Genomic DNA, 26,849 nt, shown 5'->3' with positions numbered 1-26,849 from the left:
TTGCTTTTAATAGTAGTCCATATTATAAAGAGATATTGTTACACTGGTCACATTATTGCAGGTAGTTTGCTAATTGTGTATTAGCATTTAAATTTCTGGTGATTGTTTTTGAGAATTATCGTTTAAATTTCAGCTCAACTACTGTAGTTAACACGGTATTACTTTCAATAATTGCTACCTAATATTTTATTGTTTTGTTTTGGGTTGGTCAAATAAGTATAGTCTTTCAACGTCATCGGATGGTTACATATTATTAGGGTTACCTAAGTATAAATTACTATGCATATTGCACATTTTTTTTAAATGGCAAGCTATTATAATATGTGCACTTTGTTATAATTGTATTATTGGCAGAGTATCACTAACTTCAGAAATTACTTCACATATAGGAGGAAGGGTGTTGAGCAACTCACCACGCTCTTAATACGCTTTGAAAGGCTTTTATAAAAAATATACTACGATAATACACACATCCCCATCCCACATTAAAAAAAAAATAATTAGCACTAAAGTAAACGTAGCTTCTGTTATGGATACTAAGAGTAAATATGAATATTTTTATGAACAATATACATTAATACTTTTAATATACATATAAACACCCAGACACTGAAAAACATTCATGTTCATCACACAATCATTTTCCAGTTGTGGGAATCTAACCCACAGCCATAATCCTTAATGGTTACAGCTATCGCGTTATGTAAGTGATAGTTCCAAGAAAATACGGCTTAACGTGTTCTCTGGGGAACTAACCGTTTTGCTTCGACCCAGGAATCGAATCGACCTCGGAATCACTAGTTGAAATATCAAAACCAAGGGCTCCCAACATTATTAATCCAGCGACGCACTTACTTGCAAGTTAAGAATTGTTGTAACGGCGCCCGCGCCCTAACCTAGTTAAAATTGTAAGGTACTTGTTAGTTAGGCAGATAGGCGCAATCTATGAAACCATAAACAATAAATTTTAACAAAGAATTAAGAAAAATAAAACTGCCCCAACAATGGGAAGGCTGAGCTTGGTGATCTCCACACACTTTTTCAAAGTGTGGGGACAAGCCGTGACCCCGCTGCACAAAGATTGTAAAAAAAATATTTTTCCTTATTATTTTTAAGTACAGAAGGAGTGCCGCACCCTCTCAAGCTTCTACGGCACCCCAGGGCGCCGCAGGTTGGAAAACACTGTTCAAACCAATAGAACAGTTCTAAAATTTTAATTTTAAAAAGGTTAATGTTGGATAACGAACTCTACCAATACGTATAGTCCGGAAACATAACAAAGGGTTATTTAACAAATCTTCCTACTACTGCATGTAAAAGACACACAAACGATGAATAGATAAACAAAAGTCCACGTAAAGTCGTCATTAAAGTAACTAAGTTACGGCTATGGGCTAACCGTTAGTCCCGACGTGTAATAACAAAAAAGTGGTCCTGTCGTGACGCCACTAGTGACAGTTCACATCCTTGTCTCGCATATGACCAGGTATATAGTTAGAGCGGGATGAAGGTAGTTTTGATATGCCACTTCTATTATGAGTTGCGTTTAATTTATCGCGCGACAGCCGCTCCGTAGCAACCGAGAGCAACATTAATCAGGCGCTAAGAATGGTGTCCAAAATTCTATACGGGATGTGTAATAAATAAATTATTAATATCTTAGATGTTCCCGCTTTTAATCATAATGTAGATAGTCTGCAGAATTTACATAGGCAAATACATCGAAATTCATATTTTAGGATAACCTTGAGAATTACTTAATAAAACTAAAATATGTTAATTAACAGAAAAAAAACAAGAAGATTTTAGTGAATACCATTATAGTGCTATATATATGTGCAATCATAGCTAGTACGGTCACCTATTAAAATACGTAGGTAATTATGCCAATTTAGTTGTTCACAGATCCTAAACCAAAGAGGAGACAAATACTACTACTACACTTAGACTTAGGCTCAAAACGTAAGACGCTAAGTTTAAGAATATATTTTGAAGGATTTGTTAACATGGTTAACAACAACACAACAAAAGATAAGTAGTGTGATGGCTCTGCCCGAATGCAAGTGGGCGGTGAGTCACGTATTAGATAAACTATAGATTAGGTAGAATTTATTTATGAAGCTAACAATTGAATCAATGAAAATAACAAAACATCTTATAAGGTTACAATTGCGAATCGAATTATTCAAATTTTATAACAATCAGTGTTGATAACTAATTGAAGAAGTCGATCTTCTGAAAGTTGATAGTGTAAGCTAACCTATACCACAACAATGGTCATCAAAAAAATTAATAATAATTTACCCGTTAGTACTGCACGATTTTTCGAAATCCAGGAAGGAAAAAAATAATAGGCTTGCATTTGAAATAAAAATCATTTATAAATGCAAACATGTTTTTGTTTGTTTCTTCGCTTACAAGCTTTCTCTACCCGCAGTAACGGAGCAGAATAAATGAGATAGCTAAAGAGCCGTAGAAAACTTAGGCTATAACTTATATCGGATTAAGGAATTCACGCCGTCGAAGTAACAGGCATATAACATATAACAACCTACCTAGTTTATAATAATCACTACTCACAAAATGAGGACATACAAAATTTAATGTTTCGTTGGTATTGGGCTCGAAATCAATATATTAGCCGCCGTCCTCTGCCATTTACCACAGGACAGAATTCAAATTTAGTATCTCGATAATTACAGCGACACAGTAATTGTTATTAAATACCACACAAGGTATTTGCAGCCTATGGTATTGACTGAAAGTATAATAAATGAACAGTTGTAACAATAAATCTATCAAATAGTAACAAACACTATATGAGCATCTTATATATCACGTCTTAAAATTGCGTAGGAATATATAAATATGCAATTAAAGAAATAATATCAAATAAATAAATATGCAATCACAAAATTCAAATATGGTCTTAATTCTTTGTATGCAATTATTAACACCTATGTCATTAAAAACAAAATCATTTGTATTGTATTTTTCTTAGAATTTGCCAACATTATTATGGTTTTGGATAGAAGCAGGTCTTACTTTGCGGAAATCCATAATAGATTATGAAAATTAAGCTTAATTTGCTATACTCCGCGAACAGCAGGAGAATCGGCAATGTACCCTCTATGCAAGTTTCGCTTTGTATACGGATTGAAGTAATTATAAATTAAACCATACAGATTCTCCTGCTTTTCGCGGAGTATAGCAAATTAAGCTTAATTTTCATGATATTATGGTTTTATTTTGAAGTAACTTAACATTTGCTATCAGCAGTAACAGATAAATCTGGGCAGTGTAATTTATAATGTTTAATATATAGATGTAAATAATTCATGTAGAATCTTTATTATAAGTTTAAATAAACTAAAAATCTATGTAAGTGCCTAATTTTATTGTAATTCTTCAGTAAATCTTCATCTTTTATTGTAATTCAGTGCCATTCGATAACATAAATATAATAGGTTATATACCAAAAACATAATAGGTTGAAATTATGTCGTATAGAATACCGCACCTACCATTCACTATGGTAGGTATCTATTAAAAAATAAATTAGTTAGGTATATATAATATAACGTAAAATAAAACAAATGTTTTAGATGTTTGCGGAAGAGAATGCCAGACAGGTCAATTATAGTTTACTAATGTAGACGTCAGTTACACGTATAATAAAAAATACTTCCTGACTCACTGACTATTGTACTCTATTGGCTACTGGCTATAATTCAGCGTAAAAAGTAGGTATCGTGAACTCAACCAATAACAACAAGCAATGTTGTTATTCCAGGTTCTACTATAGGTCTACTCTCTAAGCTGCATACAACGTGTAACAAAATTACGAAATAATATTGAAGGATGCATAAATATATTTCTTTAAGAATCACCCTCGAATAATATTAAATCAAAAGAAGCACATTTATTTTTCCATACAAAGGAATTCATAGTATTCTGAGTGCTTACTTATGACAACCCTATTGAAGATATAAGATCGACATGAGCATAGTACTTACGCTTAGCGATGCGTACCTGATAGAGTGCCAGGAGTCACATGGTTCACATGTGAGTCCTGTCACTCTATCAGGTACGATAGATTTTAGTTTTGCAAGTGATCTTAAGGCTATATCCGAATTCTTTTAGTAAAAACTATAGCAGTGTTTTACTCAAAAACTATTAGGTTTTCCGGTTTCACAGATAGGTCTCAGACACAATACTTAATGTACCTCTAAAGCATGTGAAGTATAATAGTATTATATCGGTTTTTTTTTTACACGTTGTATACACTTTACCAGCGGGTAGGTTTTAAGTTTAAACCTTCTATCGCGTATATTTTAGTATATTTCGCGAAATTAAAGTCACAGTTGAGCACAAATCTCTTCTCTCATAAATAGAAAGGGTTGTAGAGCGAAGACACACCATGCTGCTTTAATTTGATTTTTTTGACGTTTGATCTCACTGCACTTATTGCAATTTACAGGTAGCGTTCAATATGAAGCTTACTTTTGAGTTCACTTGTTAAACTATCGATGTAGTTGGAATTGTTCGCTCCCTCTGTGCCGGTTCTTGGCGATTTAATTAAACTTGTTATTTGTGCGTTTTATTTCACAATTGGATCGCTCGCTTTGATTGTCCGAGGGAACCAGCTCTTTTGTCTTAACGGTATATACCTACCGAGAGTTGCAAACTAACCTAATGCCTTGTATCCCGGTTTAGTGCCGCTTATTATTACTAACAAGCGGTGATAGCCTAGTGGTTAGAGCTTCAACCTCCCTTTTGGGAGGACTACGTGTTTGATCCCCGACACGCACCTCTTGCTATTAAGAGTTATGTGGATTTATATCACTAGCCTTAATGGTGAAGGAAAACAATGTCAGGGAATCTACGTGCTTAAGAGTTCTCCATAAAAATCTTAGACGACTTCGGCCTAAACCCTGCTTATTCTGAGAGGATTAGTGCGTCTTGCGTTTTTATTTGTTTCTTTTTTATCTATGTTCAGCCTGGATAAAAGATGGCAGGCATTCTGGACTCAGACCTAGGATACTTTTATTTTAGAAAAGTACACAGGGTTCGTTCCCCAGCGATTAGAAAGAATTCTAACACAGAACACTTCGGCTATTAGGGTATTTTACATAAACATAGCTTTCATACTTTGGGCAAGCACTTTTAGCGTGGTAAAATAAACAATTAAATTGAAAAAGCGGAATTATTAAAACCCGAAACAAACGTAGGCGTAGTCGTAGCAAAAACATACATTTAATTTACGTTGTTACGTGCGTTTTATGCATGCAAACACACTCCTCAGACGCGTCGGTAATCATTTCATATGACACCAATTTCGCACTTCCATAATTCCCATTTGTCATTTCTTTAGAAAGTAAAATTAAGATAAATATGAGGCAGGGAGTGGGTCCTTTCGCTTAAATACGTTGCGTGTTTTGTAATGTTGGATCAGACATAATGAATTTAATGGAATTTATGCTTTGCTAGAGCAGACTTAAGGTTCAACTTCGCGTAATGTTGAAGGGGGTTCACGCTAGTAATCCACAAATAGGAGTCCGAGAATAGAGCGAGGCTACTGGATATACATCGCAACCGTAACTCCAGTGGACGCTGCAATGTTTTTCAACTCTTGTTGGAGACCTATAGCATGCGTGCCACCACAAGTATCTCTACCTTTTACCTACTCGTATTTCTTCTATAGGATTGGACGACATAGTGTGTAGACATAATTTTCTCGTGGTGCGTATGCTAGCCATACGGGGGTTGACTACCAACGTTTAAAATTTAAATAACATTATTTTAAAATTACAGTTAATACGATAAACCTTGACGTCCTAAAAGTAACGCCAACAGCAATAAAATATAGTAGCCCCCGGTAATAGTTCGAAAGTTCACAACGGATATATTATCTTGTAATCAAAAATATGCATATTCATCTCATTGTTAACTACTTAGTACTTACTAGAGTGTAACTGTGTTAAGTGCTTGCCACTACTAGGTACTTTTACTACGTCAATAAACAAGAAAACTTACTTATACAAAAATTCAAAAGTATATTGGGTAGGTATGTAAAAAGTATTAACACATCGAAAATTCTTTTAACTGAACATGAAAAGTTGAGTAGGTAGGTTATCTAAGCTCGAGATAAATTTTCCACATTTAATCTCTCAATATCACTGAAATGGAAAGTCCGTAAACAAAAACAAATATTACAACCATCGCCAACAAATACTTAGTAATAGTAATATGTAGTAAGGTTTAGTTGCTCCAGGTTTTTTAAACCACTAAATAAAAGGGAGAAAAGTGGAAAGCGGAAACTACGAGAACCTACTAACTACATACTGCTTTTCTACCATCGAACCAGAAGATATTGCGAGAATTACACCTTAATGTAGGTAGTCGATATCGTTTGTGATCCGCACCGCAAAGATCTGGAATGCCCTTCCAGCTTACGTTTACCCCGCCACCTACAATATATGGGTATAAGGACCTCGAAATCAAGAGTGAATCAAGAGACTAAATAGACCTTTTTCTTTTTTTTTTTTATTGTCTATGATAGGTAGTGTTCTGAGAGCTTAACCAATAAGCCAGGTAATAAAAGCAAATTAGAGTAAGCCAGGTAATAAAAGTAAAGATTTAAATATATAAGGAAATAGTCCGGTCGACAGGTTGAGAATGGTACAAAATGAGATGCTGCTCTTAAAATTATGTGCGATAGCTCATTGGATCCGGAATGGCGCCTAGAAAGATTTGCCAAAAGCGTCTATTTAATTGTATTGTATGTGTATTAAGCATGCACATAAAAAATTGCATAAGTTATAAACAATTGAAGATGAAAAAAAATGGCATTTCGTTTTTTGCCAATATCTTACTTAAATTTTACTTTATTTACTTAACTTATTATTTTACTTAAGTTACACAATTGTTAACTAACAAATTTTTCTCGAACTTCCGTCTCAATTGTAAGTGTTTTTTTTTTTTAAATAATAGTTGTAAAAAATTTATGTTTCGTTGAGTCTTTCTTACATAAATACTTAATGTAATGTGCTATAAGAGTAAATCCAATTAAGAATATAAAATATATATATTTTTTCGTCTTAATCATCATATTATCGTTTCGATAAAAGTTTTTCCCGCCATTTGTAGAAAAATTAAAAAAATATATTTTTATTGTTGTTTGGTAATGGAGTTATAATTAGTAGGTAACACGTTAATTGCAAGCGAACTCAATTAAAATTATTAGTATAAATAAACGCATTTTAAAAACTCATAAAACTGGAATGGAATGGAATAAATTCGCCTATTTAATGGGTAAGGTTTCCACATTCAACTGCACAGAAAGTTGTGTGGTGGACGTGGACGTATTCGAGTCTATGAGACGTTCCATTTTTAATACAAATTATATGTACCAAACTACTCGCGGTATAAATAAAGTTTCAGGAAATGCATCATACAAATCATCAAAAAAAATTAATTGGTTTATACAATTTAGCGGTAATTTTAGTATAATTTAGTGGTTTCAACAGATCGGTATAGTCGCATGGAAGACAAAGCTCTAGCCTTTGACATCAATCATCAAACCTGCTACTAAATGATATTTATGAAAAGAAGCTGGCTAGCCTGTTGGCGGTAGAGCAGTTTTATTAAACTTACTTACTTTTATTGTTTTACGGACACTATAGGAACGCTAAGTCATTTGCGGCACGACTTTGTAGGACAGTAACTACGGCTACTTCTACTCACAGGGAAAATTAAAAATTTAAAAATTATTTCTCAAATGCCCCTGCTTGGGATGGAACCGAGCTCCTTCCGGTTAAAAGACCGCAGCGCTCACTACTGCGCCAAGGTAGTCTTCAAACATTCGTAGAAAACTCCCACAATAAGCAATTATAACTTATATAACATTTTGACGACCTCCCTGGCGCTACGGTGAGCGCTGTGAATTTAAGTATGAGGTCCCGGGTTCAGATTTCGGCAAGGGCAATTTGGGATTTTATGATTTCTGAATTTTCTCTGGTCTGGTCTGGTGGGAGGCTTAGGCCGTAGTTACCAACCTACCGACAAAGACGTGCCGCTAAGCGATTTAGTGTTCCGGTGGGATGTCGCGTAGAAACAGATTAAGGGTATGACTCCCTAACAGATTAGCCCGCTGCCATCTTAGACTAGCATCATCACTTACAACCAGGTGAGATTGCATTCCAGGGCTAACTTGTAGTAGAATAAAAAAACAATATATTGGGCGTCTCGTAATGCGTTACATGTAATGGCTTCGAATCGTGGCCGGGGAGTTGGTTTGGGGATTAGGGTGAGTTTGGCAGGTCAATAAGAGCAGGTAGCGTAACCTCACACGAAGTGGCTATACAATACCTCTCTGTATTAAAAACTTCTTATAAATGAAAAAGGACTTAAGGACTGATCTATCAACGCCCAACCTACGCCCATGCTTATTTCTGTCGCTAAGCAGCATTGTTGCAATGCTGTGTTCCGGTGTATTTACAGGCACGTGAGTCTTAACGCCTCAAATTGCTAGATACAGGGCGCCATGTTGCAGGACGTACTCCTTGCATGCCCTGTAAAGTGTTGCTCTGTTTATGGGCGAAGGTTTTCCGCTTAACATCCGGTGGGACATCCGCTTGTTCCGTCAATTATTACTATAAAAAAATCCAAACGCACTCGCCGAAATGGCTTGAATATGGCATAAAGATAATAAATAATTAATAAATAAATATGCTATGACAATACACACTTCGCCATCTAGCCCCAAAGTAAGCGTAGCTTGTGTTATGGGTACTAAATAAATAAAAATAGAATAAAATAATTTTATTTCAGGTCGGGGACCCATATACAAAATTGAGAGATTATAATAAATATAAAAGACAGATTTTATCACAGAAAAAAAATAAATAAATATATATACTAAGATAGCTTACGAATATTTTAACGAATATAATAAACAATACTTTTAACATACAGATAAACACCCAGACACTGAAAAACATTCATGTTCATCACACAAGCATTTTCCAGTTGTGGGAATCGAACCCACGATCTTGGACTCAGAAACCAGGGTCGCTGTCCACTGCGCCAATTGGCCGTCAAATATAAGTAACCGCGCTGTGGTCTTAGAAGTGGGAGCCATGGAGGTCACGGGGACGAGTACTGTCTTTGGTCTGCCCTATCGAAACTGATTTAGCATTCCAGTACAATGCCACATAGAAAACTATAAATGTTAAGGATGAAATTGATGTTTCAAAATGATCTGACACCGGGTCTGTCTCGTTGCTAGAACATGTTAGTGTATGAAGATGAATGTTTTTCAGTGCCTGGTTGTTTATCTTTATCTTATAAGTATTTATCTATATTATTCTTAAAAATATTCATTAGTCATCTTAGTACCCATAACACAAGCTATGCTTACTTTGGGTCTAGATGGCGATGTGTGCATTGTCGCAGTATATTTATTTATTTATTAGAGTTATCCATTATCTCGTCAATCTCTTTAGAAAAATACGAGTAACGGGTAGAGATAGCTACCTCGTGGTCCTACTGGGACCTATTACTGGGTTGGGCAAAAGGTATTACAGTTTTATGTTATAGCATGGTACGGGTTACGATATGCACGCCTCTCACGTTCTCACAAACTAGAAAATTAAAGCATCCCGCTACTTCTTTGCTTTTTCAGTGTGTATCTTTTATACCCTAGTTGTAGTTGTCCATTGCAACTCTTAGGGCATTTTAAGCCGTCGAAAACTACTGGTACTATCTGTGGTTTAATATAAAAAAAAAATACGAAGTCAATGATCTAAACATAGTAACTTTCTACATTTTACTTGGCACCGACTTAAAAATATTGTAGAAATTATTTATTTCTTGCTTTTTAGTTTGACCACAAAGATTTTAGATTTTATGTTCAATTATATTTTTTTTGTTCTTCTCCAATAATTATCTACGTCTATGCCCTTACGTCACCCTTGCAGTGCGCGCCACGAGATAATTATCTCTACCCGTTACTCGTATTTTTTTGTAGATATAGACAAAAAAATGGGTAGACGTTAGTACGTCTACCCATTTTTTTGTCATTAGCCCTACAGGTCTGTCCTCAGCCTTAAGACGTTAAGTAATCGTAGCATAACGTTGAAATAATCACGCTCTGATATTTGAAACGTGCTTTCTGTTGAAGCGTGACAAAACACTGTATAACTATTTCAACTTTATGGCTCTTTTATTAATAAGTTCATTGTTCTGAGAATAAGGGACTGAGAATAATGACGATCATGATGATGAAATAGCGGGTACACGCCAGGATGCCGGAGAAGCTTGAATTACAAAACGGTATTAGGTTCTAGGTTAATTTGGACAAGCAAAGAACAGAAATAAATTCAACTGGATTCAATATCCCCGACGGAAACGTGATAAATCGCGTTAGATCGGCCATTAGGTGCGACGCCGCGTGAGAGCTTGAAGTGTCAGCAGTTTACACGTCTTATTGCTTGTCGCGCTCCCGTCCCCGTCGCGTCGCAATAAAAACATCAGGCGTATTCACCAAAATAACTCTTGGCACCCAATCGAGCAACCGACAAGAGACGAAAGCGAAGCTCCGCAATCTAGTGATCATTGCGACGCACTTCGGTGTTAGGATACTTTGGGATTTGTCATTATATCGAATACCTACTAAACTTTTCAATGGTGTCAGTGAATGAATGAATGACTTAATTTTTAATGTACACCACAGAGAAACAACCATTAAAACAAAGCAAATACAATACAACGTTAAGATACAATTTTGCGGCTTTATCATGACAGATATCGCTATGATTTGTTCCAGGTAACCAAGGGATTAAAAATTGTGAAATAAAATATAAAAAATAAAAACATGTCTGTTGTGAAATCAACATCTGAAGATGCTCCGTTCCGCAGTAAGATTCAGTTTAGAGCATACACAGAGCTCTGCAATTTTCGTAGGCTATTGAAAATGCTGCAATATTCAAAATCAAAGAAGTGCAACTTCTCTACGTTCTAGTATTATTGCAACGAAATAAACAATAAATATTATATTTTCTGTGGTACATATAGCTTTCAATTTTCAACGGTTATACTGACCTCAGAAAATATGATGTAGGTACCAACCGATTTACTGTTAGTCAGAGAAAATGGAAATAATTTAAAGAACGTATTACGAGTATAAACATCATTCAAGTTGGGTTGTCAGACAAAGATCAGATAAACTAACTGCTTTAAGAAACCTATTGTAATATTTTTGGTTTGGTTTGTAGATAGAAAAATAAATTTAGCTTTAAGGTCAGTTTTGTAGGGAAGCATGATTGTTTTATAGGTAGGTTAATGGTATGATAAATATATGTATAACTGAATTATTCAATTTAACAATTTTTATAATAATTTAATACAACATAGTGAATGACGACTACGTCTTCCAATATCTTACGATTCTGAATTAAACTAGGCGTCAAGATTACGGGAATATACTCCGAGTTAATAGGTAATACAATAGAGTTTTCCATTTATCTGAGTATTATACTCGTAGCATAAGTAGAACGCATAACAATTATTAATAAGTAAGGAGGTAATATTCAGGTTAAATAATAAAGCATCTAAGATCGCCAATTAAAATATCCGGTACCTATTCCGAACTCACACCTATCCAGAAAAGACTGTAGATGTGCTATGCACAGGGTAGTTACGTACAATTATCCGAATTAAAACCGAAGTCTATTTAAATCACTTTCAAATGAGTAATTTTAAAAGAGGATACAAACACTAAGTAATGTCGATTTCTCTGGAGCCTATTACACATTAAAATTATAATTATTGGCTATTAAAATTATTCCAGCGAAGAGCCCAATTAGAACTAAAGAAACACTTTTTGTTTTTTTATTTTTTGTTTATTTTAGGAATATTTAGCGTGATAGTTTTTTTCACTATGTGTCGGTGGTTTATTTAAATAACTCAAAATTGCTAGAAGCTAGTGCAAGCTGCAGCCTTAAGACCAAAAACAGCAATTGTTTATGATCTAATTCTTTGCTTCAGTCTGTAGTTGTGGTTGATAGACTTGCACGAATAAAAATCTTTAAATAGGTGTCTGCAACTGTTTAAAATTTTGTAATTTTGTTGAGATTAAAAATAAAAATTGTGCAAAAAAATAAAGTAATCTAGTTTTTTATTCTTTGATAAACTGCTACTAAAAATTATTATTATAAATAATCTTTTAAACCGTGATATCAGTATTGTGAGAGTTTTTTTCTATAAATATGTATTAAAAGTCATATTTAATAAATAATTTATGATAAATGATTAGAGTAAGTACCTAGCTTAATACGATTCAATCAATTAATATAACGTGCACTACCTATTACGATTTTAATAAGTCTATAGAATCGTTCTGGAAATCTCATTACAAAAGACAAATAGCTATACATGAGGTAAGTGGTCACATATTAGATCACTGAGAGAACTTATGAGGTATTGATGAGAATCAATAAAAAAATCATAACTTTCATTTTATTTAAAGAACGATTAAAAAACCGTTTTTAGCTCCGTTGACAGAATCGGTACACGGTATCAAAAGTTTTTTTAAATTAATTAGATAATAGTAACGAATTACGTTAGCTTGTATTTCCCACATTATTTTTCTTTCAAATGATATATAAAGAGTATTAATTAAAGATACCTACTTGATACACTACTGGGGAAACTACCTACCTACTTTTTTTTAAACAACACAAATAGTTTAAAAATACTCATTACTCTGCTTAGCTTATCAAATTTATTGGTAGGTATTCCCATAAAAAAAAATGTTGAATAAAATTTTGTAGCCGCCAAAAATCCATCTAAACCTAACCCCACGTTTTATTTATTCTTTTTTTTTATTTTTAAAGCAATAACTAACTCATTCTGAAGTTTCACATTATTAAAAGAGTCGAAATGTTTTAATTTATAAAATATAAACTGTTTATCTTGTTTAATAGGAAATTGTAAAAAATAAATTAAATTGATTAACGTAAAAGTAAATCATTAATAGATTATGAGAAGTAACGAGTGTGCAAAGTTTAAATCTTAATTTTAAAAATAGATATTTACTTATATTTTCACTAATTTGTCCATTTCACTTTTATTTAGGACTATCAGAGCCTATATATATTTTTTCAATCAATGAAGAATTAGATTTTTTTTTAATTCGCGTCTTATTAATTAATGTAATAAATGATAACACTTGTATTGACATTATAGAATTCACAGCATGACTTAGGAATCTGCGAAAATATTTGAGGAATTTGTTTGTTTATCTTTGCTACGTTGTGGTAAATACTCACGCCTTGGATAAAATTTAGAGTAATAACAGTCCATGTCTCCCTTCAAAAAAATCACTGCATCAATATCACTGTTAATTTGTTTACCGTTCACAGTTCACTCGCGCATTACACGTAAAATGTTTGACATTTCATAAATTAAGCTGACAAATGTCATCCCCGCGCGCGGAATACGTCAAATCGCATACAGCCACCAACGCGACTGAAGTGTATCACGGGCGGACCATACCATACCGCGTCTTTCGAAAATTGCGCCATCTCAGTAAGCACACTGAAGCAAATTCAACAACACAATAACACCTTGAGCTCACTTCATGCCCTACTAGCTTTCATAAACGTCCAAAACCTAAAACTAGATAATGTTTACATCGCGAAATGCCGACACCCGAACGACCGGAAGTCGAAGCGAAGCAAACGCGACAACTATGTAAAATATTGCAGGATCGCGCTCGCATTGTTGACATTCCCGAATAAAAATCACCAAAATCTCGAGTAAATTGTATGAAAATCACTTTAAAAATATTTTTTACTCACCTTTTTTGAAGTTCAAAGGTGTAGTGAAGAAGCGAATTTTGATTAGATGTCAATTAAACAGTGAATTTAAAGAATATACTCTTATTGGTATGCGAAGAATGGCACAAAGAATCCCGACAACGCACGCGACGAATGCGCACCTCGTTTGCGCATATGCTGACACAACTTCATGGATGTTACTCCCCTTGCCCCGCGCGCACCCGGTTTTCTTTGTTAGTGTGCGTGTCCAGAGTGGTCAAACGTGAAATTTTGTGTATTTATACACGCACACTAACATAAATTTCTACCTGCGTAGCTCCCGTTTGCCGCCATCTTTGTTACGACAGAAAGCGAGCGTTGTTCTATAAGTCACTCTCATAACTACTAATGCCCTCTATTCGACACATATTGTAACTGAAAAGTGGCAATAGATGGCGCTGAACAGAATGCTTTGAAGTTTAATCGATACACTAACTTTTTGTTACATGACTTCAAACCCTGCAATAAATGGTAGTGTTCTTGTTAGTCCGACCTGTCCATATGGGACAAAAACAAAAATTGTATAGTATTCCGACATTAATATTTTTTCAAGAACTATCTAGATCACAAAAAGTACTATAATCGAGTACTTCTTTGTTATACTACTTTATAAGCTTTTTCAGTTATGTGAATAAGTAATCCATACTTTATATTATCATAACAATTTTACCGTAGGTAAGGCTCGTTTAACATAAGTCAATCGTTGTATTTATTATTGGACTTGGGTTTTAGTTGCTTGTACTTCAATTTATATCTAAATGAGGTAATAACACTGTAATAAAACACCATAAATATATGACTTGTCCTTTAAATTTATTTCAGTAACAAATCCTATTGTAGTAAGAGACTGCGTACTGTTAAAATATAATAAAAATAATAAACATATACCCAAAGAATAATCTACTTTGAAAATTAATATAATACACAAACTTTAGTAAATAGATGCGATATGTTTCAGTACCTTTAGTCATAGGTATATAATATTATCATCCAGTGCGAATTTCGGTAACTTCAATGGTCCAATTAGATTTGCAAACCAACAAGACAAAAATAGCGCTTGTCAGCTAATATTAATATAGTAAAATGTATTTATTGTTGCACTTTTAGATGAAATTTATATTCTAAAACGAATTTACGCACATACAACAGCGCACAAAATAGTAAACAGTGTATAAAAAAAACTTTTATGTGATCCTGAGATTCATTTTTAAATCTCAGGATCTACATGATTGAACTTGGTACGGCCTAAAAGCAATAATATGGTACTGCTATCTATGTAAATTGCATAAAAGTTATCTTACAATTTACATTGGTTTGTGTACAAGTCACAGGCGAGGCCAGGGTTTATATTTTTTGATTGTTCATGTGCATGCTACTTCATGTGTCAATACATTTGTTTATTAAACACATGGTAAATATAATCCATTCCAGCAGGAAGTGAAGACTGGAAGCTTAAATATTATCTTCGTAAAGTGTGAAAACATAATAGCCACTTTACGTGCACAAGTATTGTTTTATTTTATTTCTACATAATACGTCTTATTAATTAAATTGCGAGAGACATTTTACTATGTTATAGAGAAATATTTATAGAGTAAGCACCTTTTTTTATGTTGCGAAGTGGATATTTGACGTATAACATTCAAAGTACACGGTCATCTAAAGCTTAAGAAATCAAATACAATTTCTTCTAGTAAAATGTACAAAAACAAAACTAAACAATATATTATTCATTTAATGTAGTATTGACATACCTATGACAAAACAGAGTGAACCCACGCAAATGATACAAAAATAGGAATTAGTATAAATATTCAGATACTATATGATGTACCTTTCAGCATTAGGTATGCTAGAAATATACGCACAAAAAATATTTAATATTTACATGATAATGATAAATAATAATTTAACAGTCAAGCAATAACAATAGGTAGGTTCGAAAGTCACTATATTCTATTACTTTTGTTGATCTTAATCAATTTTCAAGCAACTTAAGTCTAAATTTCTATCAAATGTATATAACATTTTTTGATCATAATTATAATAACAAATGTATTGTAACCTACACTACTAATTGCTCGAAAAAAATTACCTAATATTATTTACTTACAACAATAAAATATTTAGATCCTAATTTGGAAGCGTAAATAAAGTACGCATAAGTAAATAATGTATTTAACATTATTAAAAGTCTACTTTATAGTGTAATTGTTGCAAATTCGGTGTTGGTATAACATAAGCACCAAATTTGCGGTTTAATTTTAATAAATTTAATAAATAAAAACATCTGTATGCATCGAACAGACTTTTAGAAGCCAACAAACCTACTCTGCTCGTTACAACATTTTATTTCTCATAAATTTATAACGTTATAATATTGTGTCAATTTACTATTAAGTATTTAATTTAAAAACAATTTAAATAATTATATCAAAACTTATCAGCTAAAGTTTCATCTAGATGTATAATGATCTATTGAAAGCCCTAAGATATTAATACTTAAACATTAGGTACATTGGGCGTCAAAATAAAATTTATCCTAAGAATATTAATAAGCGAAAATCCGCGCAGTAGATGGAACTTAGCAGATGATAGGATTATCTTTAGTTGACAATTATAAAATTCCCCTATTAATAGTGACAGATTTTGGCTCGATGTTCCAAAAATATTTAGAATGGAAAATTTTATTAGTACAACTTTAACGCAAAACTTTATGATAGTGATAAGTGAGGATGTGAACAAAATGTTTAGGAGTTTGCGGCAGCGCAAATTTATTGTCATATTACCGGCAATGAGAGGGGAGCCTTAAAGGGCTCGGACTCTATTTCTCTCCTAAATTATTGCTGATTAAGTTGGACGCTCTAATCCCTTACACTTAACATGAGGATAGAGCTATTATGTTTTCTGTATACTTTTATACTTTGTTCTGAATTTTTCAGTATGTGATTGTTTGATGCTTTTTGATTGGAGGACTAAGGAAGTTTTGCCAGCCAAATTCATAGCCCAGAAAAAAATGTTCGTCTAAAAAACGACCCACGCGTACAAAATGACATTACCGGATACTTATATATTTTATATTAGAACGGATTTACGTAAAGTTTGGTCGTTCTACATAATAAGTATTATAATAAACGGTTTTTGCGTTGGTTAAAACTATCGGAGAAACTTAACACCATTTTTTCTGATTCTTATTTATAAGAATATTAAATTAGTTGGTCTTGCTTGTGGGGCACACAACTTGCAGCTCGTGTACAGGAAGATCCTGGACGATGAGTGCGTGGAAAGCCATATTTGCGGTCGCAAGGATGTATTCGCAGATAGAAAACCACGTGAATGCTGAAATCAGAAAAATATGTTATGTTTAAGGTATGGATGTATACTTGTAATTAGTATATTGTTTATGATTTGATGATTAGAGCACCAAGAAAAAATTAAAATATTCATTCATTTCAATAATTGAAATAAATAAATGTGACTTTAGTTCGCAAAAGGTTAGCAGTAGATATTTTATCCTTACAAATAACGTTTGAACGCATACCCTTTTTTGTAGCTTTTTATTTTTGTATGTTCGTAAATTACGTGAATAACGAATAACTTTGTTTTTACAGTAGGTTCAAATTAAGTATATAAAACCACAGTTTTGCTCTGGGGTACATACCAAGTGGTCGACAAAGCAATCTGTGTCTCAAAAAGAAGACAATAAGGCCAATAGTAGCGACGATGGCCACAAAGAACAATATCCATACGAGCTTGTTCGTCCTCACTGGCTCCACCACGTCGCTGGCTAGACAGCCGACGCGCGCACGGCACAGCATATGAAGAAGCGATGCTACCATGAATATTATAAAAATCTTCTCGTGCACGACTGGAAATAAAATACGGACATACCTGAAGTAAAGATTCAACAATGCAATACTATTACGATCATAATTATATTAACTTATGGACATCAACTGTTAGACATGGGTCTTTTGTAGAGCTTTCCAAATTCTATCGTCTTTTACCAGCTGTGTTCAACGAGTGCCTTTGATTCTTTTAATAAAATCTGCCGATATGGTGGGGACAGCAATATTTAACTGGCTCCGTTACCGTATGTGTATGTGCTTGATCGTTCAAACTATTAGTTTGAACTTTATGAATGTATGTACATGGAAAGAACTCAAAGGTTCAAAAAACTCAAACAACCCCACATCAATTAGTATACACTTCCACTACAATAAGTAAAGTCTTGTGATCTATCAGTTCAGAGAACTGCACTAAGATTCCATTCCCTACATCTATGTATGAAGTTGGAGTAGGAATATCAATTAGGTATAGTCTGATCACTGAACAACTGCCCGGACCTAGGACCATTCTTATTTTGGAGCTCTTTTTGTCAACTTTTTGATGCTCTTGTAACATAGTAATAATTTGTAGGTATACTCATAACAAACAAAAATTTGGTTACAAATACTCACAATAATTTTCTCTATTTGAAACATAAGTAACTCCTGTAAGTGCAAGTAGCTCTATCAAGTTCAACCAGTAACAAGCTTCTCCTAAATTTACAGCTAAATTACGTACCTGAAAAAAAAATATTTAAAGTATATCAATGCTTAGTTATTTTATTTCAAGTCGCGGTTTGTTTTAAACTTGCCTTATCTTCGAAGATATAAGAAGTGCGCTCTCTATGATAGTTGTAATATAAAGAACCTATTAACAGTCTTGGTCCTAGGTGGTAAGCAATGCATATTCTCCAAACATATCTTTGCGGGCTGATCCCCGTAATTGCACTTATTGATGGAACTACATTATAAACCTATGAAAACAAAATATAAAATGGTTTACGTAACACAAAGATCAGCGTTATTAAAAAATATGTCAAGTGCATTTTTGGCCTTGCTTGGGCAAGTAATTATTAATTTGAATCCATATTAACTTACCCTACAATGTGTTTCATGGATATCATCTGCCTGGAATATAGACGCTGTCACATAACAAAATACTAAAGCACCTAGTGGAAGCCAGAGGGCACTTAAACATATCCTTCTTAGAGAACATGACCAAAGCAGTCCCTGAAGAAATAAAAGATTCAGTAAACATAAATGATTTTACAGTAGGTTTAAGCATCGTTAACCATTAAGCACCTTGTAATTTAAAGTTTGGATAGTCCTGTTCACAATACACGATTCCTTTGTACGAGTTATGGCCTGCTCAATCGAGTGCGTTGGTATATCTACTTGTGCGTCATTTCCCATTTTCTGTCTCACTCACTTTTAATCATTAATATCATAATTAAACAACGACCCCCTTCATCCGATGCTCATTGTTTTTATTGAATTCATTATCACTGAAAATTTGCTACACTTCGCATTAAGAAAACGTGAAAAACTTGTTAAACGCGCAGAAAATACATTTGTACTGATACATAGATAACACTAGATTTATTCTTTTGTACATTAAATTGTGCGCTTTCATAAAAGCACAGTGCTAAAACGAGTAAAGATGACTTGAGGCGTGGAATGAATGAAGTAACTTGGACTTGCGCATTTGGGGCTAAAGAGCTTTTCGTTGCGTTGCGTAGAATATATTCTTCCGATTTAATACATTTTGGTTCCAACCAATATTCAGAAGAAAGGTTTTATTATTATAAGGCTGTAACTAAATCACGCAGTAATAACTCAACTGTTACTATTGTATGATATGGTACTAGAATAATTCGGTTCCAGGGGTTGTTTTACTTCAGATCAATATATTGCGCGCAGATTTTGCCATGGTTTTGCATACAAAGTGTCATATGTACCTCACTCCTTTTGATTTGTATTCCTAAACTAAATATCGTTGGCTGCCATACTCTTATACAATTATTCTAATGAATTAGTGGTATTTATTTAAAACTGCTTGTTTACGTAGCCATATTGTCCAATAGATCTATCTACTATAGCGAAGATTTTTTGGTTATCTTAGTAGCCAGTTAATAATTTGGGAAAATGCTTAAATATAAAAAAATATAACAAAATTATTATTAATATTAAAGTTACTTTTGCTTAGAATTAAGTAAATGACTTTGAGCTACTAAATATGAAGAAATTTGAGGAAAACTTAGTTTAAATACATTTTAGTTTGTGAAAATATGTTGTACAACTTAGAATAAATATGTAAAGAAATAGAACCAGTTTTGTTTTTTTTTTAATTTAATTACCCACATGTATTGTGATGCACTTGTTAGAATATAGTAGAGACTAAAAGAAAGAATACTTATTTCCGTAATTGAATATTGGAATATTATTGTTTATATAATTTTAAAAAGTTCTGTCTATGTTACTCTGTGGTATTTTTAAGTATGGCATCTCTATTCAGTTGTACAAGTGTGTCAACACTGTTTTGTCTTTGCAGTTGTTAGAACATAACTGTAGAAGATTACTACTTGATTTATTCTTATTATTGTTATTTATAAACATTTAATATACAGCAACTTAGATATTATTTAAATGAATAATAATTAATATAGAGATAGTTATTTAGAATTTATAAGCATTAAAGAAATAAATACTTTGATTTCAATGAGTCATAATATTATATACTGGTTAAGTAAGATTTAAGGATGATATTCAAAGTCTAAGTATCTTGAGTGTGAGTCTAAGTGAAGGAAAAAACGAAAAATAATTATTGTGGCAGCATGATTACATTGAGAATTACAAACAAAAAGCATGTACTGAGTGCGTGTAAGTGTGTACGGTGTGTGCGTGTGTGTGCGTATATAATATGAATCCAACAACTTTATTCATTGAATACGCTCTGTTTCAACATAGTTTAAGCTTTGTAAATTATTATTAACTACTTTTTTGCGATTCAATTTATTCATTTTATGTATGGAAAGCGTTTTATTTAATTTATTGTATAGAGTCTTACCTAAATAGCACTTAAATTTATGTCCATACACAGTTCAAAAACGTGTATTATATATCCTCAAATTGCCTCGTTTAGTATGACGGTTAGGGACCATTTGCTCTAAGGAGCAATGTAGTTTCATTATACGGTAAGGACTTTGGTTTTAGCATATAAATTTAATGTGAGAGTGTATCGGCAAGCTGTACACAACCTTTAAAACTGCGTGTTGTGCTCTCTCCAACGATAGTAAATCTGTTTTTCAGGTCCCTCCCCATGTTTCAATGGACTAAGATAAAAAAGACTGACAGAGTGCCTAAAAAATTTAGGGATTAGCTATATGACGAATATTTCTAAAGATTGCTGTCAGTTTTCTAACACGTGTTGTTAAAAGATTAATATGGGGCACAAAAGAAAGGTATTTAATTTCTGTTAGCCTATCTAGCATTGGACATGAACATTGGTTAGCCTGATTAGAAATAAGGCATATTAAGTTATATAATTCTGTCGAGGGTTGTGTATTATTACGCTATTAAAAAGTTAAATATTTTGTTTTACTAGTGTTTCAACTAAGAAGATTCAGACTCAACAGTTTAGAAATTGTGTTAAGTCCCTGTTAGGCGTAGCAGAAGATTCGGTCAGAAATCTCTCCCCTAAAAACTAGGGCTGTATCATCAGCAAATGAAAAGACTTGACCAATGGCTAGGTTAGTGTTACAAATGTCATTGATGTAAATAAGGAAAAGAGTTGGTCTAAGAACACTACCTTGTGGAACCCCATGTTTAATTGTTAGTGGGTAAACTATTTGATAATTGATATCATATTTAATCACGACTTATCGTAAAAGCATATCTCTGGTAAAGTTTAATATAATATTAAACAATTGACTTGTTATTTAAATAAAATATATTCTATGGGAAGGTGGTGGCACGTGGTTTCCAACCTACCTTCAAAGTTATAAAACACGGTGCAATTCTCTTAAAGGAGTCCTGTGTTATAATTGGGTGTCCTGTGTCTCCATTCTGCTGTAAATTATGTATAATCTTCGTGTATTTTATATTTACTACTGATAATGTGTAAGGTCTTTACATTTTTAGTGAACTGGTTGAGAAGTTACTTTAAAGTTGTGAATAAGATCCCCGATCTTATTGTATGCCAGATAATTGGCTACATGATTTCTTATTATAATTTTTTTTAAAGGATTTTATAACAGATCTTGATGTGAGCAGTTGTTAGAGACTAAGGTTTGTGTACCTATTTGATAAACTAGCTACGATGTTACTTCATAACTATTGTTTGTAAGATCTCATTGCAGTTCAGATAGATTGTTTGTTATTTCTTATTATCATGATTTATATTATTGATAGACACAACTCTAAACTACGGTTTTGTGTATTTGATAAACTAGCTGAGAAGTTACTTCATAATTATTGTTCCGTAGATCTTATGGCAACTAAAGATTTTAAACTAAGGTTTGCGTGGTTAATCAACATTTCTTAAATATAGTTCAACGGGTAGGTACATACCACGATACCATATTATCGTGGTATGTACCCGTTGAACTATATTTCTAAGTCTTATTTTCCTTACAACTTTGATGTGAGAGTCTAGCTCTGTATCTCTCTTTACCTCCTCTACATGTACACCCACGTACAGTGCAGAACAAATGTTTTTTACTAAACTCGTCCATGCCAGATATAAACAATTAAATGTTATTGTCAAAGTTGCTGACAAACATGCTCACGCGACTCAAGCGCAATTTGTTTTTATCTTGTTTTCATCATCGTTACTCATTTTCCATTATCATTTTCTCGAAGTAAAGCTAAGAAGACTGATACTGAATGCATCCAATGCAAAAAAGCCCTTTGCTTTCGTGCAATAACGCCATGAGGCAAGGAAAGTTGACAATCACAGTTTTTTTATTTATAACCCTGGTACACCATCATTGCCAGGATCTTTATTACTGTTAAGTGAAATCAACTTCCTTATTATATACTTCTCTTTACGTCCTAAGTTAGCAATGTTAGCAACGTTTTAAAAACTGAAAGGTACATAGGCTACTTTTTATGTCAGGAAAACTAACGGTTTCTACGGGATTTGTAAAATAACCATTCACCATTATTTCACGTTTCACGTTCATAGTCTATACTCCGCATGCGAGTCATTTTCAGAATATGTGCATCCTCTTCTCGATTTACACTTGTGATTTGTTTTATTTTACTTTGCTTGCATGAAAACCGCGCGCATCTCACGCGCCACCACTGAACCCTCACGTCGGGCGCCTCCCACAGCTTCTCATACCAACGGTAATCTATACTTATAATAAAACTATAACTGGAAGATTTCTGTACATTTAATATATTTTGATAATTTTGAACGGGGGATGCTTTATAATCGATGCTGAGTCCAAAACAGATTTTTATTAAATTTTTGTCTGTCTGTCTGTCTGTCCGGGCATCATGTGAAAACTACTGAACGGATTCAAATAAAATTTGGTAAAGTGGTAGCTGATATTCCGGGTCAACATATTATAGGCTACTTTTTATCCCGATAAACAATAAGCTTCTCCCGGGAAATGAGATGAAAATTTTTAACAATTTTACTTCATAGCTCCGTTAAATTTGAACCGATTTTAATAATTATTTTTTTATTTGAAAGTGTATACTGCATATGTGTGTATATCAAGCATGTATTGTATAATTTTAATGAAGATCGAATAAATATGTCGGAGATAAAGGACATAACTATTCACAGATAACAGCGAGCGATACTTATATTATAAATGCGAAAGTTTGTGAGTAAGGATGTATGGATGGATGGATGTATGTATGTATGGATGGATAGATGGATTTACATGTTTAAAGTAATCATCATTACCTACAAAAAATTCTGGGAGGCTAAATGCCTAATTGTTAGGACACAATAACCCCTTCTTGTTATAATTTGTCAATCAAAACACGGGTACAATCTTAAGATGGTGACGTTCCTATCAGATCCAAATAAATAATAATGTCTCTTTAAATTATTCAAATTGGACTTATCGTTTAGACGTCACTACGGGTATAGAAATGCTAAAAGATATTAAATCCGATAATAACCGATTTGATGCAGACGAAGTTGCGCGGGTCAGCTAGTAAGATATAAAGCTGCAGAGTTAGCTTGTTTGTTTACTTGAACGCGATGTTCTCATGTTTTTGATTGCCTATCTATCGAGGAAGGCTGTAGGCTCTATAGCATCACGCTTAGACCAATGAGAGCATAGCATCAATGAAGAATGTTTCAAAATCCGATGTGTTATTTTTTTCTTTTGAGAGCTTTCGCTGTTTGCGCTGCATAAACGGTTAAATGTTTCGATAAAATCATCAAGTAGGCCTAGTTAAAAGCATTAATGAAATGACTAGTTTATTTATTTAATTTTTATAGTTTATGACAAAGTTGTTTCCATTTAAAAGTTCTAAAAAAAGTCCGCGACTACATATATTAATCTTTTAAGGTTGACTTATACGAGGATGGTGTCGTGTGGGACCGCTAGTCCTACTAATATTAAAAATGTGAAAGTGTGGATGTTTGTTACTCAATCATGCAAAAACGGGCGAACGAATTTGGATGAAATTTTGCATGCATGTAGGCCTTTGACATGGAAAAGAACGTTGGCTACCTTTCCCGATTCCTTAAGTAGTTCCCGAGGGAAAATGGAACATTTTAAACGGTAGACAGCTTTGAAATTTGGAAGGTATGCATGTCACCTATGCTATGGAAAAGGACATGTACTTTCTATATCGATCTCTTAAATAGTTCCCGTGGTAGGAATAAAAATTGTTAACGAGTGAAGTTTTAGACCTATTTCTGAAGTCCTCGCATACCAAATCGCGGGCAGAACCTAGTAAATAAATACAAAAAAAAGAAACAGAACACAACAAACAAATAAAAACACTTTCGTATTTATAATATTAGTAAGTAATTAAATTAGTAAGCATTTTCTAACTTATAATACAAAATATGTTTTTACTTGCTCAAGTTCATAAAAATAATTCGAAGCCCTAAATAAATTAACATTCGAGATCCGAAGTTAATTCAATACAAAAATAGTGATTCAAATTTTTAAAATATTTTCATTTGAGTTTAAAATGAAACTCGAGAATTATCAAGAGAATTTGTTTAAAAAAATTGCTAGCATGTAGGTAGGTACCGATATATGATATAAATACAATAATTTTATTTATTTGGCTGGGGTTCTGGTCCCTAATTGATAAAATACGAATAGACCGGCATATTTTGTACGTAGTTAGACTCCAAGCCAATGGTGAGTAAATGAAAGAAACTTGTAAATACTTAAATTATTCAACAGCTTTATTTATTTAAAATAAGTTATCGCATCGGTTTACAAGAGATTAGTAAATAGTAATAAATATAAAGAGATATTCGTCTGTGTTTTCTAGTCTATGATAGTTTAATGGATTACTATGGTTGGTCTGTACCTTTGGACATTTGACATAAAACTTTATCGGACTTGAATCTGTGGCCGTAAAATCAGGCAAAAAAACAAGAGTACCTATATAACTACCGGCTACCTGTACAGTACCTCTAACCGTACCCTAATCGATATGGCGCCGCGCCGCCGTGCGCGCGCCGTATACAAATTGCGTAGGCACTCGACATGCGCTGTAGGGTTTATATCCAAAAAAACACGCAATTGATCGTTTTATATATAATATGATTTTCCGGGATCATTGCATTTAAAAGCCTCAATATGTGGTTAAGTAAGCTCTTTATTATATTTGGCTTGTGTGTGATGCTATTTTATGAAGCTGAAGCTGCTAAGTCAGCTAAGCCCGCTAAGTCAACTAAGTCTGCTGAGTCTGCTAAGTCTGCTGAGTCTGCTGAGTCTGCTAAACCTGCTGAGTCTGCAGGATCATCCCATTTGCTGTTTACAGAGAGTGGGTCATTTAAGTCCAGGGTATGATTATTTTTAATAGTAATCTATGTTTTATCTTAATATCTATAGTAATCTATGTTGTATGGTTTCTAAAATCTCATAGCAATTTAGTGAAGACGCTCTAAGCTTTTGTCTTTTTACTTATTTTTTTATATAATATAAGCTCCAGATTTGGTGTCCATAATGGTTTATTCCCTATGTCAAAAAAAATCCAAATTTTACTTAAATGGAAATTGACCTTTACTGATAACAGCAACCATAATCATCATCATCACTTCAATCGATTGAGGTCCACTGCTGGACATAGGTCTTTTGCGGGTTCCAAAGCCCATGATCCTTGGTTGCTTGTGTCCAGCGATTCCCAGCATCTTGCTGTCCACCTCTTTGGAGGTCAAACAATGCTGCATTTACTGGTGTGGGGTTGTTATTCCAACACCTCTGTACTCAAACATACTTCGGCTCTGAGCTGGCCATAACATGCAAATAAAATAAATAAATTAATAAATATACTATGCCATCCAAGCCCCAAAGTAAGCGTAGCTTGTGTTATGGGTACTAAGGTAACTGATGAATATTTTTATGAAAAATATACATAAATACTTATAATATACGGATTAACACCCAGACACTGAAAAACATTCATTTTTATCACACAAACATGTTCCAGTTGTGGGAATTGAAGCCACGGCCATGGACTTTGAAAGCAGGGTCGCTGCCCAAAGCACTAGTCGGCCTTCAAAAATAAAAAAAATAGCAAGACTATGATTTCCTACACTACTTTTCAAAGTTAGAGTTTTAAGCCCATTCCTTTTTACTTAATGGTTATCAACCACAGCCTATTATTATGCCACTGCTGGGCACATGTCTTTCATAGGAGAGAGAAACACTTTTTGAGCATAGACACTGCTCTGAAATTAAAAAAAAGGTATATTTACTTGACAATAATATAATTTTATATACCAATTGGTCAGAGATCTCACAATTTACAGAGGTACAAAATAAGGAATTGTCTGAGAATTTCACTATATTAATTGTGATTTTGTTTCTTATGCTTTGCGCATCACAATTATTTTTATTGTACCAGGCAATATTGTGTTTGTCTGCTTTACTTGCCGCATACTATAATTTGTCAACAGTTATATCTGAAGTCTCTGAATTGCTGT

The 26,849-nt window shown here is 33.5% G+C and overlaps 3 protein-coding genes across 8 annotated transcripts in view; 1 reads left to right on the top strand and 2 right to left on the bottom strand.

Moving 5' to 3' along the window:
- LOC120623628 (transcriptional enhancer factor TEF-1) overlaps positions 1-13,995 on the bottom strand; it is a 139,635-nt gene extending 125,640 nt beyond the window's left edge. For 2 of the 5 annotated variants that reach the window (XM_039889712.1, XM_039889713.1), the window contains exon 1: positions 13,332-13,681. Coding sequence is in view for 2 of the 5 variants with exons in the window: in XM_039889713.1 (XP_039745647.1) it covers positions 13,332-13,365 (34 nt within the window). In the remaining 3 variants the exon portion in view is untranslated. Of the gene's footprint in view, positions 1-13,331; positions 13,686-13,862 lie in introns of those variants that run through there. The other 3 variants (XM_039889714.1, XM_039889710.1, XM_039889711.1) reach the window with 3 other exon arrangements.
- A 2,097-nt stretch (positions 13,996-16,092) lies between these two features.
- LOC120624157 (post-GPI attachment to proteins factor 2-like) lies at positions 16,093-19,823 on the bottom strand. Of its 2 annotated transcripts, XM_039890531.1 has the most exons (6): positions 19,010-19,823; positions 18,806-18,937; positions 18,520-18,681; positions 18,341-18,446; positions 17,542-17,748; positions 16,093-17,219 (listed from the first exon to the last, which is right to left on the bottom strand). In XM_039890531.1, the coding sequence occupies exons 1-6, from the start codon at positions 19,118-19,120 to the stop codon at positions 17,092-17,094; spliced, it is 846 nt and encodes a 281-aa protein (XP_039746465.1). In that variant the 5' UTR covers positions 19,121-19,823; the 3' UTR covers positions 16,093-17,091. The 2 variants fall into 2 exon arrangements, with proteins under 2 accessions (XP_039746465.1, XP_039746466.1); XM_039890532.1 differs by lacking the exon at positions 18,520-18,681.
- A 5,498-nt stretch (positions 19,824-25,321) lies between these two features.
- The window catches only part of LOC120623723 (tetratricopeptide repeat protein 17-like), a 32,490-nt gene continuing 30,962 nt past the window's right edge, over positions 25,322-26,849 (top strand). The window contains exon 1 of the mRNA XM_039889912.1: positions 25,322-25,707. Coding sequence (XP_039745846.1) covers positions 25,501-25,707 — 207 coding nt within the window. The 5' untranslated portion in view covers positions 25,322-25,500. The remainder of the gene's footprint in view (positions 25,708-26,849) is intronic.

The sequence above is a fragment of the Pararge aegeria genome, chromosome 5 (assembly GCF_905163445.1).
Source record: "Pararge aegeria chromosome 5, ilParAegt1.1, whole genome shotgun sequence".
Classification (NCBI taxonomy): domain Eukaryota; kingdom Metazoa; phylum Arthropoda; class Insecta; order Lepidoptera; family Nymphalidae; genus Pararge; species Pararge aegeria.
The sequence above is the reverse complement of the archived record's forward strand: the minus strand, read 5'-3'. Positions and strand labels throughout refer to the sequence as shown.

What these genes read in the sequence shown, in the direction of transcription:
- LOC120624157 (XM_039890531.1), bottom strand. Translation starts at nt 19,120, where the DNA reads ATGGGAAATGACGCACAAGTAGATATACCAACGCACTCGATTGAGCAG. An exon ending in CTTATATCTTCGAAGATAAG is followed by an intron (nt 18,447 to 18,519) that starts GCAAGTTTAAAA and finishes TTTTTTTTTCAG; the next exon opens with GTACGTAATTTAGCTGTAAA. An exon ending in ATTGCTTTGTCGACCACTTG is followed by an intron (nt 17,220 to 17,541) that starts GTATGTACCCCA and finishes TTCTGATTTCAG; the next exon opens with CATTCACGTGGTTTTCTATC.